The 15,913-nt window shown below is 43.8% G+C and overlaps 1 protein-coding gene across 1 annotated transcript in view; it reads left to right on the forward strand.

The window, feature by feature from the left end:
* SRD5A1 (steroid 5 alpha-reductase 1) overlaps positions 1-15,913 on the forward strand; it is a 37,856-nt gene that overhangs the window by 15,622 nt on the left and 6,321 nt on the right. Inside the window, exons 2-4 of the mRNA XM_033178765.1 lie at positions 4,778-4,944; positions 8,965-9,066; positions 15,501-15,651. Of these exons, the coding sequence (XP_033034656.1) occupies positions 4,778-4,944; positions 8,965-9,066; positions 15,501-15,651 (420 nt within the window). The remainder of the gene's footprint in view (positions 1-4,777; positions 4,945-8,964; positions 9,067-15,500; positions 15,652-15,913) is intronic.

Raw genomic sequence — 15,913 nt, forward strand, 5'->3', positions numbered from 1 at the left:
AGTTCTAGTTTGATTGCACTGTGGTCTGAGAGATTGTTTGTTGTGATTTCTGTTCTTTTACATTTGCTGAGGAGTGTTTTACTTCCAACTATGTGGTCAATTTTAGAATAAGTGTGATGTGGTGCTGAGAATAATGTATATTCTGTTGATTTGGGGTGGAGAGTTCTATAGATGTCTACTAGGTCCACCTGATCCAGAGCTGAGTTCAAGCCCTGGACATCCTTGTTAATTTTCTGTCTCATTGATCTGTCTAATATTGACAGTGGAGTGTTAAAGTCTCCCACTATTATTGTGTGGGAGTCTAAGTCTCTTCGTAGGTCTTTAAGAACTTGCTTTATGAATCTGGGTGCTCCTGTATTGGGTGCATAGATATTTAGGATAGTTAGCTCTGCTTGTTGCATTGATCCCTTTAACATTATGTAATGCCTTTCTTTGTCTCTTTTGACTTTTTTGATTTAAAATCTGTTTTCTCAGAGACTAGGATTGCAACCCCTGCTTTTTGCTTTCCATTTGCTTGGTAAATATTCCTCCATCCCTTTATTTTGAGCCTATGTGTGTCTTTGCACGTGAGATGGGTCTCCTGAATACAGCACACCGACGGATCTTGCCTCTTTATCCAATTTGCCAGTCTGTGTGTTTTAATTGGGGCATTTAGCCTGTTTATATTTAAGGTTAGTATTGTTATCTGTGAATTTGATCCTTTCATTATGATACTACCTGGTTATTTTGCCCGTTCATTTATGTAGTTTCTTCATAGTGTCGATGATCTTTACAATTTGGTATATTTTTGCAGTGGCTGGTACCAGTTGTTCCTTTCCATATTTAGTGCTTCCTTCAGGACCTCTTGTAAGGCAGGCCTGATGGTGACAAAATCTCTCAGCATTTGCTTGTCTGTAAAGGATTTTTTTTCTCCTTCACTTGTGAAGTTTAGTTTGGCTGGATATGAAATTCCAGATATGAAAGAAAAGAAAATTCTTTTCTTTCAGAATGTTGAATATTGGCCCCCACTCTCTTCTGGCTTGTGGGGTTTCTGCCAAGAGATCTGCTGTTAGTCTGATGGGCTTCCCTTTGTGGGTAACCCAACCTTTCTCTCTGGCTGCCCTTAACATATTTGCCTTCATTTCAACTTTGGTGAATCTGACGATTATGTGTCTTGGGGTTGCTCTTCTGGAGGAGTATCTTTGTGGTATTCTCTGTATTTCCTGAATTTGAATCTTGGCCTGCCTTGCTAGGTTGGGGAAGTTCTCCTGGATAATATCCTGAAGAGTGTTTTCCAACTTGGTTCCATTCTCCCTGTCACTTTCAAGTACACCAATCAAACATAGATTTGGTCTTTTCACATAGTCCCATATTTCTTGGAAGCTTTGTTTGTTTCTTTTCACTCTTTTTTCTCTAATCTTGTCTTCTCGCTTTATTTCATTGAGTTGCTCTTCAATCACTGATATCCTTTTTCCACTTGATCAATTTGGCTATTGATACTTGTGTATGCTTCACGAAGTTCTTGTGCTATGTTTTTCAGCTGCGTCAGGTCATTTATGTTCTTCTCTAAGCAGGTAATTGTAGTTAGCAATTCGTCTAACCTTTTTTCCAGGTTCTTAGCTTCCTTGCATTGGGTTAGAACATGCTCCTTTCGCTCAGAGGAGTTTGTTATTACCCACCTTCTGAAGCCTACTTTTGTCAATTCGTCAAACTAATTCTCTGTCCAGTTTTGTTCTCTTGCTGGCAAGGAGTTGTGATCCTTTGGAAGAGAAGAGGAGTTCTGGTTTTTTGAATTTTCAGCCTTTTTGCACTGGTTTCTCCCCATCTTTGTGGATTTGTCTACCTTTGGTCTTTGATGTTGGTGATATTGATACTATTTTTTTTTTCTGTTTGTTAGTTTTCCTTCTAACAGTCAGGTTCCTCTGCTGCAGGTCTGCTAGAGTTTGCTGGAGGTCCACTCCAGACCCTGTTTGCCTGGGTTATCAGCAGTGGAGGCTGTAGAACAACAAAGATTGCTGCCTGTTCCTACCTCTGGAAGCTTCATCCCAGAGGGGCACCTGCCAGATGCCAGCCAGAGCTCTCCTATATGAGGTGTCTGGCCCTTACTGGGAGGAGTCTTCCAGTGTGGATATACAGGGGTCAGGGACCCACTTGAGGAAGCTGTCCTTTCTCAGAGTTCGAACGCTGTGCTGGGAGAACCGCTGTTCTCTTCAGAGTTGTCAGGCAGGGACGTTTAAGTCTGCTGAAGCTGCACCCACAGCTGCCCCCTCCCCCAGGTGCTCTGTTCCAGGGAGCTGCGGTTGGCTCCACCCAGTTTGAACTTCCTGGGGCTTTGTTGACACTGTGAAGGTAAAACCATCTACTCAAGCCTCAGCAACGGTGGATGCCCCTCGCCCCACCAAGCTCTAGCATCCCAGGTAGACTTCATACTGCTGTGGAGCAGCAAGAATTTCAAGCTGGTGGATCTTAGCTTGCTGGGCTCCATTGGGGTGGGGCCTGCTGAGCCAGGCACTGGAGAGAATCTGGTCTGCTGGTTGTGAAGACTGTGGGAGAAGCACAGTATCTGGGCCAGAATGCACCATTCCTCCTGGTGCAGTCTCTCACGGCTTCCCTTGGCTAGGAAAGGGAAATCCCTCAACCCCTTGCACTTCCCAGGTGAGGCGATGCCCCACCCTGCTTCAGCTCGCCGTCCCTGGGCTGCACCACTGTCCACCCAGTCCCAGTGAGATAAGCCAGGTACTTCAGTTGGAAATGCAGGAGTCACACACCTTCTGTGTTGATCTCGCTGGGAACTGCAGACTGGAGCTGTTCCTATTCAGCCATCTTGCCTGCCCACCCTTCACAATCTATCAATATAGAGAGAGCAGTAATATTGCCCAAAAAGGGAAGGTTAATCTTTGTAGTTAATCCTCTCCCTTGAGTCTCATTTTGCCTTTTCTAGAATTTCATAAGTCTAAACTGGATTTATTTCATTGGTAACAGTGCTATTCATGTTGTCTTTCTTCCTTCTTGGGTCAGTTTTGGTCATCTGTGTCTTTCAGGGACTTTGTCTATTTCATCAAGTTGTCAAATTTATTGGTATAAGGTTGTTCATAATAGTTCCTTATTATCTGGGTGGATCACATGAGCCCAGGAGTCCAAGACCAGAACTAGATACCAGACACAGAGAGACCCTGTCTCTACAAAAAAAAGTTTTTAAATTAACCAGGTGTGGTGGTATGTGCCTGAGGTCCCAGCTACTCAGGAAGCTGAGGCAGGAGGATCACTTGAGCCTAGGATGTTGAGGCTGCAGTGAGCCATGATTGCCCCACTGCACTCTAGCCTGGGTGATAGAACAAGACCCTGTCTTGAAAAAAAAAAAAAAAAAAGAGTTCCTTATTATCCTCTTAAGATCTGTAGGATATGTAGTGATGTCCCCTCTTTCAGTGTGTTATACACTGATATTAAAAAGAAAATTCAGGCCGGGCGCGGTGGCTCAAGCCTGTAATCCCAGCACTTTGGGAGGCCGAGACGGGTGGGTCACGAGGTCAGGAGATCGAGACCATCCTGGCTAATCTGGTGAAACCCCGTCACTACTAAAAAATACAAAACACTAGCCGGGCGAGGTGGCGGGCACCTGTAGTCCCAGCTACTCGGGAGGCTGAGATAGGAGAATGGCGTAAACCTGGGAGGCAGAGCTTGCAGTGAGCTGAGATCCGGCCACTGCACTCCAGCCCAGGCGACAGAGCGAAACTCCGTCTCAAAAAAAAAAAAGAAAAGAAAATTCAAACAGAGAATAACATTTAGCATTCGCTTTATAATTTTCTAATTTCTTGTCCTTTTATTTTCACTCCTTAAACCTTTAGTAAAGTGCATCTAAGCCAGTGTGGTACAACAGAACATGATATTTGAATTGCCCCAATTTATGTTTAATCTCAGCCACTCACTAGCCCGTGGCCTTGAGCAACCTACTTAACCACTCTGAGTCTTAATTTTATCCTCTATCAAATGTGGATAAGAGTGCCTCTGCCGGGTTAGCTGGGGGAGGCGGGGGGGCGGGGAGTCGCAGGGGGAGTGGGGGGCGGGGCTAGCAGGTGAAAGTGCTCAGTGAATGGAAGCCATTGCAGTGGTGATGGATGATGTGATGATGTGTTCCAAATCTCATTGCTCAGACTAGGACTAGTTAATGGTTTTAGGATAGTGGAAATTTTGAAAGCCTCTTGAAGCCCCTAGTTTTCCTAAATTCAATGTATTCTGTTTTATATTGTATGTAAGTAGAATCTGGAGTTTGTACACTGTGGCGAACATAATTGAAACGTGGTAATGCTTTATTTAAAAGTCTGCTTTTTGGCTGGATACAGTGGCTCACACCTATAATCCCAGCATTTTGGGAGAACAAGGCAGGAAGATCACTTGAGGCAGGCATTTGAGACCAGCGTGAGCAACAGAGTGAGAACTGGTCTCTACAAAATAATAATAATAATAATAATAATAATAATAAGTGTGGTGGCACATGCTTGTAGTCCCAGCTACTCGAGAGGCTGGGACAGGAAAGTCGCTGAAACCCTGGAGCTCAAGGGTGCAGTGAGCCATGATCATGCCACTGCAGCCTGGGCAACACAGCAAGAACCTGTCTCAAAAAATAAAATTAAAATCAAAATCCACTTTTAGCTTAGATATAATAAATCAGTATGAATGTTACTGAGGATGACGTTTGTACAAGAAAGTAAGATTTAAAACCCAAATCATTTAAGGCAGGATTACAGAAACGATTATCTTTAAGTTTTTAAAAATGTGTGCCTGTTTCTTATTTCCTAAGGTGCTTAATTTACCCATTTCTGATGCGAGGAGGAAAGCCTATGCCACTGTTGGCGTGTACAATGGCAATTATGTTCTGTACCTTTAACGGCTATTTGCAAAGCAGATACTTGAGCCATTGGGCAGTGTATGCTGATGACTGGGTAACAGATCCCCGTTTTCTAATAGGTGAGTGTCCACAGCAGTGAACTCCGCCTTGTTCACATCACTACTTTTATGTGAGAACAAAGACTCACAGCAGAGAAAGCAGCAGGACCCTGGAGTCCCAGGGGTCTCAGCACAGCTTGGGGCAGGGAGGTGACACAGGTGATGGGAACCTTCCCCCGCATGGGCAGGCGCTGAAGCACAGGTGCCTGGTCAGGCCAAGAACCCAAAAATAGCAGCGCACTGTAGCAGAATGAGCAGGAACTAAAGATTGAGACACTTTGGCCACTCATTGACCACTTAATCTAAGACAGGACCCAAACCTCCTGCGGTTTCTTCTGTGACATGAGAAAAACCCAGCCTGGGTTATCTTCCTACAGTGCAGCTTTTGTGATTCTATGAACTTGAATCAGCTTTTAGGTTTATGAAGTTGATGAATTTTTTTATTTGTGTCCGTTCATGTGAATTAATGTACATTTTCAACCTCTAATTATAACTTTATAAGTTCTGAGCAAAAATGAAAATAAAACAGCCATCAACGATATTTGCAAGAGCATTAAAAATTCATAATCTGGCTGGATGCAGTGGCTCCCACTGTAATCCTAGCACTTTGGGAGGCTGAGGTGGGCAGCATCATTTGAATCCAGGAGTTCAAGACCAGCCTGGGCAACGTGGCAAAACTGCATCTCTACACAAAATACAAAAATGTAGCCGGGCATGGTGACACACATCTATGGTCCCAGCTTAATCAGAGGCACTGAGGTGGGAGGATCACCTGAGGCCAGGAGGTCAAGGCTGCAGTGAGCCATGATTGTGCCACTGCGTTCCAGCCTGGGTGACAAAGTGAGACTCTGTCTCCAAAAAACAAAACAAAACAAAAAAACTCCGGAGTCTTGTATATAAGAAAGGTTCTTCTATGTATTTGTTTAGTCTATCCTAGCATTTAGATATTAAACCATACTGAGGTGTAGCTTACTCACAACGGCAGCATGCTAAAAGTTAGTCTGTCAGATTTGGAAACTACCCTGCAGTGCTTCCCCTTAAGCTACATAAAGTGACCTGACATTGCATTTTGCTGCTTCTCCATGAGTATTAATTTATAATCATAGAAATAAACTAACACTTGGATAGCACTTTGTTGCTGAGAGGTCCCTTTCACATTTCTCAGTCATGTTTTTTGTCGGCGAATTAGAATTTTATTCCAAGGTTTCACCATACCTAAGGATTGTTACAGTGAGACACCTGTCCCTCCTCTACAAAAGGAGGGTTGGCTGAGAAGGCGTTTCAAGATCCTTTTCTAGCCCCAGAAATCTGTGCCTTCATGAAATGCTAGACTAAATTGTTTGGTACTCAATTGTTGTACAGTACTCCCAAATATCTTCTTGGTTTACCTGCTTTTTGACTACTTTATTTTCTTCTGCCCTACCTGTCAAGAGGAAGAACAGGCTTTTGAGTTCCTATGCCAATCACACAATTTATGCCTCCCCGTGTTCTCTGAGGCAGAAAGGATGCCCATAAGACGTGAAAGGTCAGAAGAGTTACACAGCTGGCCCAAGATATCTAGACACAGTGAATGGCAGAGCGGTGATTTCTGCCGCCTCGCCAAGCTGAGTGCCCACAAGTGGCAACAAGAAATAAGAGGAAAGGGAATTTCTTTTTTTTTTCTTTTTAACTAAAGATATAGATTTTAAATGTTTACTAGAGAGTCTTGTGGGACTCACTTCTATGATGAACAACAACAAAAGAACCTTCCTATTTAAAGTAGCTCCGCGGATGGTTCGCATCACGTAGAGGTGACTGTGAAGCTGGTCAGAGATTCCAAACACCAATAAATACAGACCTCTTGACTTCTCTACAATTAAACAGAAGGATTTGAAAAGGAAAAAATATGCCAATTGGAAGACAATCTAGGTTACGTTTTGTGTGTTATATTTATTGCCTAGAGTTGTTTTTGTGAGGGAACAGACATGAAATTACATAAATAAGTAATTATGCCTACTGTAGTTACCATGAAGTAATAACCAAATAATAATAAATTTATTTTTCTTTGTTTTATTTTTGAGACGGAGTCTCACTCTATTGCCCAGGCTGGAGTGCAGTGGTGCAATCTCGGCTCACTGCAACCTCTGCCTCCTGGGTTCAAGAGATTCTCCTGCCTCAGCCTCCCGAGTAGCTGGAACTATAGGTGCATGTCACTATGCCCAGCTAAGTTTTGTATTTTTTTAGTAAAGACAGGGTTTTATCATGTTGGCGAGACTGGTCTTGGACTCCTGACCTGGGGTTATTCACCTGCCTCGACCTCTCAAAGTGGTGGGATTACAGGTATGAGCCATCGTGCCCAGCAAATTTCTAACAAAAGGTTTTCCAAAACAGCAAAAGTGGTTAATCTAAAATATTTTATAGAAAGATTTTAAGATTTTTTTTTTTTTTGAGGCAGCCTGTCATCCAGGCTGGAGTGCAGTGGCACAATCTTGGCTCATGGCAACCTGTGCCTCCCAGGCTCAAGCAATTCTTGTGCCTCAGCCTCGGAGTAGCTGGGATTACAGGTGTGCACCATCGCACCTGGCTGATTTATGTATTTTTAGTAGAGATGGGGTTTCACCATGTTGACCAGGCCGGTCTTGAACTCCTGGCCTGAAGTGATCCACCCATCTTGGCCTCCCGAAGTGCTGGGATTATAGGTGTGAGCCACTGTGCCCAGCTAGATTTTAAGATTCTTATAAATGGAATTAAATATTTAGCTTAGATGAACACAAGTACTAGTTTTCTTCCAATCTAAGCAATAAAGGGAGCTTGTCTCCTAGAAGAAACATAAAGTAGCCATGGTATTTAGACAACATGATTTCTTTCTAGAACCTCATATTGGAAGCCCAGTTACCTAGGGGTGAAATACTAAAATCCCAAAAAGGTAGCAAATCAACTATAAATGTATGGATCCAATAAATGACTTACAAAACCTATTATAAAATGTTATGAACTGCTTAGAAAAAAAAAAAAAAAAAGCTGATTACAGTGGCAAAATCAGAAGGAAGAAATCTTGAAACCCTTGCTATAGACCGGAAGGTTTTCCATGTCCTTGTTCTAACTGTGAAAAAATGTTCAATGTCACTGATGTGATGACTCAAATAATAATGATACCCCACGTGTACACTGATTTAATATTGAACTAAATGCCAGCATTAAGCAGCATGTGTCTTTCACATTTTTAAAAAGTATATCAGAACCATCAAGTTAACCCCTTTTTATCAATATTTCTTTTATAAAGCACTGTTTTGGCCTTTGCCTTTTCTTGATGGAATTAATTGATGTGATACTAAGAACTCTCCTTTAAGTGATGAAAAATCCCTGCAGATTTGTTAGAATAGGAAGAAAACTTGGGATACCGTGGGATTCTGGGGAGAGCCGTGCAGCCAGCCATGGTAGACTGTTGTCAGTAACCGAGGAAGAAGGACTGACCAAGGAATGCTGATTGATGAGCCGGCAGGAATTCTGCGGTAGGGGAAACGTGGATGTGCATTAATTTGTTTAAATGAGGTTGTAAATAAGAGAAGATCAGAGATCGGCTCCTAGGAACTGCCATTCCTCAAGGGGCAGTGTACAGCCAGTGGGGACAGAGCAGCACAGGAGCATCACCCCTCCTGATCCATGTGGTGGAGATGGTAGCAGTGCCTCATGCGGATTTTGTGAGAAATAAGTGGGATGAGTCTGATTGGTGGGCTGACTCCCTGATGCTCCCTAGAAAGAAGCCTTGTGCCCAAGTCAGATTTCTATCCATACCTGTCATCCTGAAAATGTAGATTGTGATGATCAGGTCAAAATATTTTGAATGCATTAGATGATGTATTTGTATTATTAGAAAAACAAAGCCCTGCTTAGCATACCTGACAACAGTGCTTGATGGTTTTTACTATCAGTTATGGCTAATATGTTGCACTAACAATGGTAATATGAAGGGTTGCAATAATACTGTTCAGTCAGGCTGGGGCTCGTAGTGAAATTTTATGGTTTATTAGTCATAATCATCTTGCAATTTTTTTCCTTTAGGTTTTGGCTTGTGGTTAACGGGTATGTTGATAAACATCCATTCAGATCATATCCTAAGGAATCTCAGAAAACCAGGAGACACTGGATACAAAATACCAAGGGGTACGTACTGAAAGTGAAGAATTTCTGTGAAAGTTGTGTGCCATGGTGCCTGTCTATTTTAGTGTTGCCAGCTCTAAGAAGTAGTAGCATGGTATTTATTAGCTACAAGTTTTCAGTGTAAGTCATCATTATTAATAACTAGTGCTGTTGTTATTGTCTTATTAGAATAACAAAAGAACCAAATCTGGCTAACTGAACAGTTATTAAACAAAGCAGAAACTCCAGTTATATCTGTGCTTGGAAAGAGAGGATGAGGAAGAATGTATGATTTACAAGGAGTGTCTGACACTTCTGTTTCTAGCAGTATAATGGAATAGATACTTTGACCCTCCTCTGAAAACAGTTTAAAATGTTGAAATATTTTGAAAATCTTCTTAAACGCATCAGTATACTATCAAGAAAGGAAGTAATCATCAGAGGACAAGATCTAGGTGAATGATGGAATCTGGAGTGTGTCTTTTGAAAATCTGTGACGAGGCACCAACCCCCATGCTGGTTTATAACCCAGATTTGCACTACTTGTATAGTATGAAAAATCTCAAGCCTTGAATTAATTTCCATGGCCTAGGGTGGTGGTGGACTCTCCTGGCCAGCAAAAGCCCAGATTCCCAAGGGGATCTGCATTCAGCCTGAGTCTCAACCCAATGTGCCACACTCCACAGAGTAAGAGGTACGGTCACAAGGTACAGAACCCACAAGGAAGTACAGCACCATGAGGGAGAATGTAATTCAACGTGAAAGATTTCAGATGTTAGAATTAATGGAAACATTATAAAGTGAGTACTTTAAATGCTTTTTATAACTAGTAATTACAATTAGGAGTAAAGAAGCAATGTACCATAAAAAGGACTAGAAACCAACAGAGTTTCAGAAAAAAAATTTTAAAGTACAGAAATCTAAAACTTTAATGGAGAAAGGGCGTGACATCACTTAGTTTGAACTTCTTCCACTTATGTTCCAAGAAACCATATGAGAATAGCAACAAAAACAAACAATGCTCCAAATCCCAAATTACTAAAACTGTGACCCTGAGAACCTGGAATTAGCAATGCCAGCTCCAAACGTGATGGTAGTGTGATAGAAGCGGCAGAGAAGAGAAAACATGACAGAGTCCTAGACAGGCTGCTGATCACGCATTCAGCCCCTGGGCGGATTGGGGAAGAATCTCCTCGTTGGTGTTGGGCTTATAAGCAAACTACACCCTCATGGAGTCATCCCAAGGAGCCACTTCCTCTGGCAGGTACAGTGGCTGGGAGAGTGCAGTGTAAGCTGGATGGTGGCCCCTCGCTTCATGCCCAGCACCCTCACATGGGGAATAGCATGATTCCAGATTCCTCGGCAAGTGTTTGTCCCCTGAAGGAGAGGGCCCTGTCCTAAGGAGGGGCTGCCATGAGCCAGACAAAGAAGGGACAGGGCACAGTCCTGGGGGAGGGAGAATGAAAAGGTGCAGAAGATGCCGGAAGCCACAGACTGGCAGATTTGAGAAACACCACTTCCAAAAGAAAGGGCATCCCCAGAGATGGCAGGATCCCATGGGAGGGCCCTCCTCGGCCAGGCTGGTCACGGAAAGGCCTGACGTGCCTCATACAGAGGGTCCTGTCCACTGTCCCACAGTAGTTGAGATGCCACAAAAACTTTTCAGCCTCTTTCCCTCCATTTCCTGCTCTCATGTCTGATCCTTGTTCTAATCCAACATATTGAAACCTGAAGAACAAAAAAGGTACGATCCCCAAATCTGTGCAGTCATAACATTGGGACAGCAAAGAAGCAGCAAAACTTACCTGAGCAGAAACATGTTTCACAAAGCAGGGGAAAATTGTGATCAAAATTCCAACATGAGTTTTAAAATGTAAATGGAGGCTAGGCGTGGTGGCTGCACCTGTAATCCCAGCACTTTGAGAGGCCGAGTTGGGCAGATCACATGAGGTCCGGAGTTCAAGACCAACCTGGCCAACATGGTAAAACCCCATCCCTACTAAAAACACAAAATTTAGCCAGGCGTGGTGGCACATGCCTGTAATCCCAGCTACTTAGGAGGCTGAGACAAGGCTGAGACACGAGAATCGCTTGAACCTGGGAGGCAGAGGGTACAGTTAGCCAAGATCATGCCACTGCACTCCAGCCTGGGTGACAGAGTGAGACTGTCTCGAAAAAGTAAAAAATAAAAATAAAATGTGAACGGAGCAGTTGCAGGGTCTATACCCATCAGCTGAAGAACACCTGCAACGAACCTGCAATCTACAAACTTAGCTTATTTTCTGTCTCAGTAAAGGGAAACCCCTCCCTGCCACATTTCCCTACAGTGCATAGCCTCCTTCCTGCAGCTAGTAATCAACCCAGCTTCCCGACGGCCTATGGCCATCAACGGCATCTCTGAGAACAGATAGGCCAAAGGACATGTAGAAGCTTGGCTGCGACTCTCAGGCAGCAGGAAGTAGCACCAGACGTCGGTGCAGATGACATGGGACACATGAGACTTAGGGAAGAAAATGCTTCTAAAATTTTTAATTTCTCCTATCCAAGTACTAACTAGGCTCGACCTTGCTTAGCTTCCAAGATCACACCAGATCAAAATTCTTTATTTCTAATCATTAAATTTAAAAGGCCCACAAGACCAGGAAAAAAAAAAAGAAAACACCACAGAAGCATGTCAGAAGACAGAAATGAAAAAGCAAAGAATATGATACCTAGACTGGGTGCAATGGCTCACACCTGTAATCCCAACACTTTGGGAGGCTGAGGCAGGAGGATCACTTGAGGCCAGGAGTTTGAGATCAGCCTAGGCAACATAGCTAGACCCCCATCTCTACAAGCAAAATGAAAGAAAATTAGCCAGGCATGGTGGTGCACACCTGTAGTCCCAGCCACTCAGGAGGCTGAGGTGGGAGGATCACTTGAACCCAGGAGTTTGTGGCTACAGTGAACCTCAATCACGCCACTGCACTCCAGAGGGAGACTCTGTCCAAAAAAAAAAAAAAAAATCATTTTTATTGTGAATGACGTTTTTGGTGATAGCTGGAGAAGTAGGGAAAATATATCCATCCTAGGCACGTTGAAGTCCATGAAGAAGAAATCCAAAGCATTGGAACAGAACATATTTTAAAAACTAATTCAAGAAAGCTTTTGTGAAGTAAAACAAGACGTAAGAGCGTCTGCCGTTTGCAAGTGCACACCCTGTACCAGGGAAAGTCGACAGGAAACAGTGACGATCATCTGCACGTGCCGTGAGTGGCTCATAAGGGAAAGTTTGTTAGATTCTTCAGGGCAACATTCAGTGCCAAGGCCTTAGAGGCAGCACCATGAGAGGCCCGAGGAATGTGGAAGCCAAAATTTTATCCTAGCTTTGGAGTCCCTCGTGTAAAATCTGTCAGGTTTTGAAGACTGCAGGTATAGGGGGTCTGGGTGCTGAGCCCCATGAGGACTCCACCACGGTCGGCTTTGTGACCGGCCCCCCTCACTGCAGACTCTTCATTTGCAGGGTGTTTTTACGTGACACACTCATGGTTTCTAATACACAGGTGTGCCGTCTACATCCAGTGATTACGTGAGGTCTTTCAGAAATGCTTCCCAGGACTCTGTTAATAATGGTGCTGTAACTGGTTAGGGTCAAAGGAGCAAGTGACAAAATGAACAAATAAAGAGATAGAGAGAGGTGCACAGATAGGATGCCCATAGTCGGTACATACAGGCTGAACTAGGGTTTAGGGCAAGTGCTGTGGGCTGTGTGTGACAACCAGTTTGTGGTTTTGTAATGCGGCATCTGTAAACAGCCTGTGTCTTAAGATGACATTTTTTGGCAGATTGGCATCTCCAGGTTTTCCAGTCTAATTACATGCTTACTAGTCCACCCATGTGGTTCCACCAAATAATGTGCCCCACACTGGACCCTTAGAGAGAAGGTTCACTGAGCAGGCTGCATGCGGGAAGGCATCACAGCCCCCCAGCCCTCCCCACAGGCTGTCTGCCCTTTGGGTGACTGGCATCTGCAGGATGGGGTGCAAAGGTCCTTCCACGTCTGGGAGTCAGCCGCCCAGGGCTCTGAAGAAATACAGATGATCGTTCATGTAGTCTTGTAGAAAGTTGAAGCAGTTACAGACATGGGTGAATAAGAAAGTGAAAGTGACTAAGCTCCACGGTTCAGAGGGAACAGCACTGTGAATGCTTTGGGTCCATTCTTACAGGCTCTTCTGCAGGTGCATATGCCCACACATTGTGAATGACATTCTATGTATTGGGCATTAAGTTTGATATTTTTATGTATTATATTGTCATTAAAAAGTTTACTTGTCAATGAATATTGATATTTGTATCAGTCTGTTTTCACTGTGCTATAAAGAACTACCTGAGTCTGGGTAATTTATGAAGAAAAAAGGTTTAAATGACTCACAGTTCCGCATGGCTGGGGAGGACTCAGGAAACTTACCATCAGGGCAGAAGGCGAAGGGGAAGCAAAGACCTTCACATGGCGGCAGGAGAGAGAGCGAGCGAAGGGGGACCTGCCTCACACTTTCAAACAATTACATCTCATGAGAATTCACTAGCACAAGAAACCGCCCCCATGATCCAGTCACCTCCCGCTGGGCTCCTCCCTTGTCCTGTGGGGATCACAGTTCAAGATGAGATTGGGTGGCGACACAGAGTCAAACCGTATCAGTATTATTTTACAATTATGAATTATTTCAAGCTTACAGAAAAGTAGTAGAAAGCTCAATATTGCAAACATCTACACACCCCCACCTTCCTTAAATAAGAAAAAGAAAAGCACTTTGCTGTCTTGGGCTCAGCAAAACCATTTTCTTTCTTTTTAAAAAATAGACCATCTCAGGCTGGGCGCCATCGCTCACGCCTGTAATGCCAGCACTTTGGGAGGCTGAGACAGGTGGATCACCTGAGGTCAGGAATTCAACACCAGCCAAGCCAACATGGTGAAACCTCATCCCTACTAAAAATACAAAACTCCAAAAATAAATAAATAAATAAAAAGATAATCTCAGCTCCAGCCAAAGCCCTCACGCACGTAGGTTGCAGTGTGCTCAGAGAACTAGTCTCTACCCTATGCTGCAGTATTTGTTGAAATTGGTCTTACGACTTAGGGTGTAATTGGTTTGTCTTCTTTTTTTTTTTTTTTTTTGAGACAGAGTCTAACTCTGTCACCCAGGCTGGAGTGCAATGAATGGCACAATCCCGACTCACTGCAACCTCTGCCTCCTGGGTTCAAGCGATTCTTATTCATCAGCTTCCCGAGTAGCTGGGACTACAGGCGTGCACCATCACACCTAGTTAATTTTTGTATTTTCAGCAGAGACAAGGTTTCACCATGTTGGCCAGGCTGATCTGGAACTCCTGACCTCACATGATCCACCTGCCTCAGCCTCCCAAAGTTCTGGGATTAAAGGTGTGAGCAACCACACCCGGCCTAATTTTTTAAAAAATGCTCTGTCCTTATGTGCCTTCCGAATTTTCTCAGCTCTGCAGACATAGTGCCCAACCGGAACCCAGGGCAGAATACATCAGGCCTCTCTAGAACAAACGAGTAGCCACAAAGCTACAGCCTGAGGGTGAGTGCCAAGTCCCAAGGAGGGGCCTCCTGCCCTCCTTCTCTGCTAGGACCCCTCTCCCCACCCCTCGTCTGGTCCTTGGAGTGTGCCAGCCATTGCTCTCCGCCTCAGGGCCTTTGCTGCATCTCTTCTCTTGCCTAGAGCACTCCTGAGAGCACCCCCAGCACCTGCCAGGCTGGCCCTCACTTGCAAGCCTTGAATCGACCCTCACCTTCCCTGGGAGGCCTGTTCCCAGCCACTCTGTGATGGTGACCTCCTACACCCCATCCCAGTTCCAGGGTCCCTCACTCTGCCCTGTCCCTCGCTACTCCTCCCCCTCCATGTGCTGCCTGCTCTCTTTGTTCATGACATTGGGGTTTATGGTTCTAGATGTGGGGAGGGGGTCTGTCCAAGTGCCTGGGCAGGGCCTGGCCCATAATACTGACTCAGCACATTTGTGAAGATGTGATGAATGAATGAATGAATGAGTGAGTGAATGAATCTGCTGGAAAATGAATATCTTTGTCACTCATTGCTCTAGGGTTCTATTTAGGTCCATTTTACGTGCTAGTTCATTGTTAGTTGTTACTCTGTATTCTCTGCTTGCATGATCCATCAACAGGTGCAGTGGTTTAGTGGTATCTTCCACTGTAACTGTACATGTATGTATTCACATAGACGGGTATTGATATATATATATGTAGTTGATGATCAGAAGCTGTGATATGAATTAGTAAACCATGTAATGCTGGATATGTCTTATTGATTAACATTCTATAAGGGAAATGTTTTTCCGTTCTTGAATTTATGTTCTCCAGGTAAGTATTCACTAGCATCTCTGAAGTCCATATTTCATTTTGTAGTAAATGTACTACTTTGGTCTGTGTTTTCTTCTAGGAGGCTTATTTGAATATGTAACTGCAGCCAACTATTTTGGAGAAATCATGGAGTGGTGTGGCTATGCCCTGGCCAGCTGGTCTGTCCAAGGCGCGGCTTTTGCTTTCTTCACATTTTGTTTTTTATCTGGTAGAGCAAAAGAGCATCATCAGTAAGTTTTAAAACACTTTTACCATTTGTAATTGGTTCTTTGACTATATTATTACTCTTTTTCAGGATAGATTTTTGAAGTGTTCATTTAAATTGCTGAATTCCAGTTTATTCTGTGCTTTGACCAAACAAGTACGAAACCAAACCAATAGCTGTAGAATCACCCAGCTCTAAGGAACTGTCAGATCCACATAAGTAGAGTTGTTCTCTATACCACGCCTTTAGCCTCTCTGCATTGACATTGCTGGAGTCAATGGTCCAGC

The sequence above is a fragment of the Trachypithecus francoisi genome, unplaced genomic scaffold, assembly GCF_009764315.1.
Source record: "Trachypithecus francoisi isolate TF-2019V2 unplaced genomic scaffold, Tfra_2.0 Lachesis_group2, whole genome shotgun sequence".
Lineage (NCBI taxonomy): Eukaryota > Metazoa > Chordata > Mammalia > Primates > Cercopithecidae > Trachypithecus > Trachypithecus francoisi.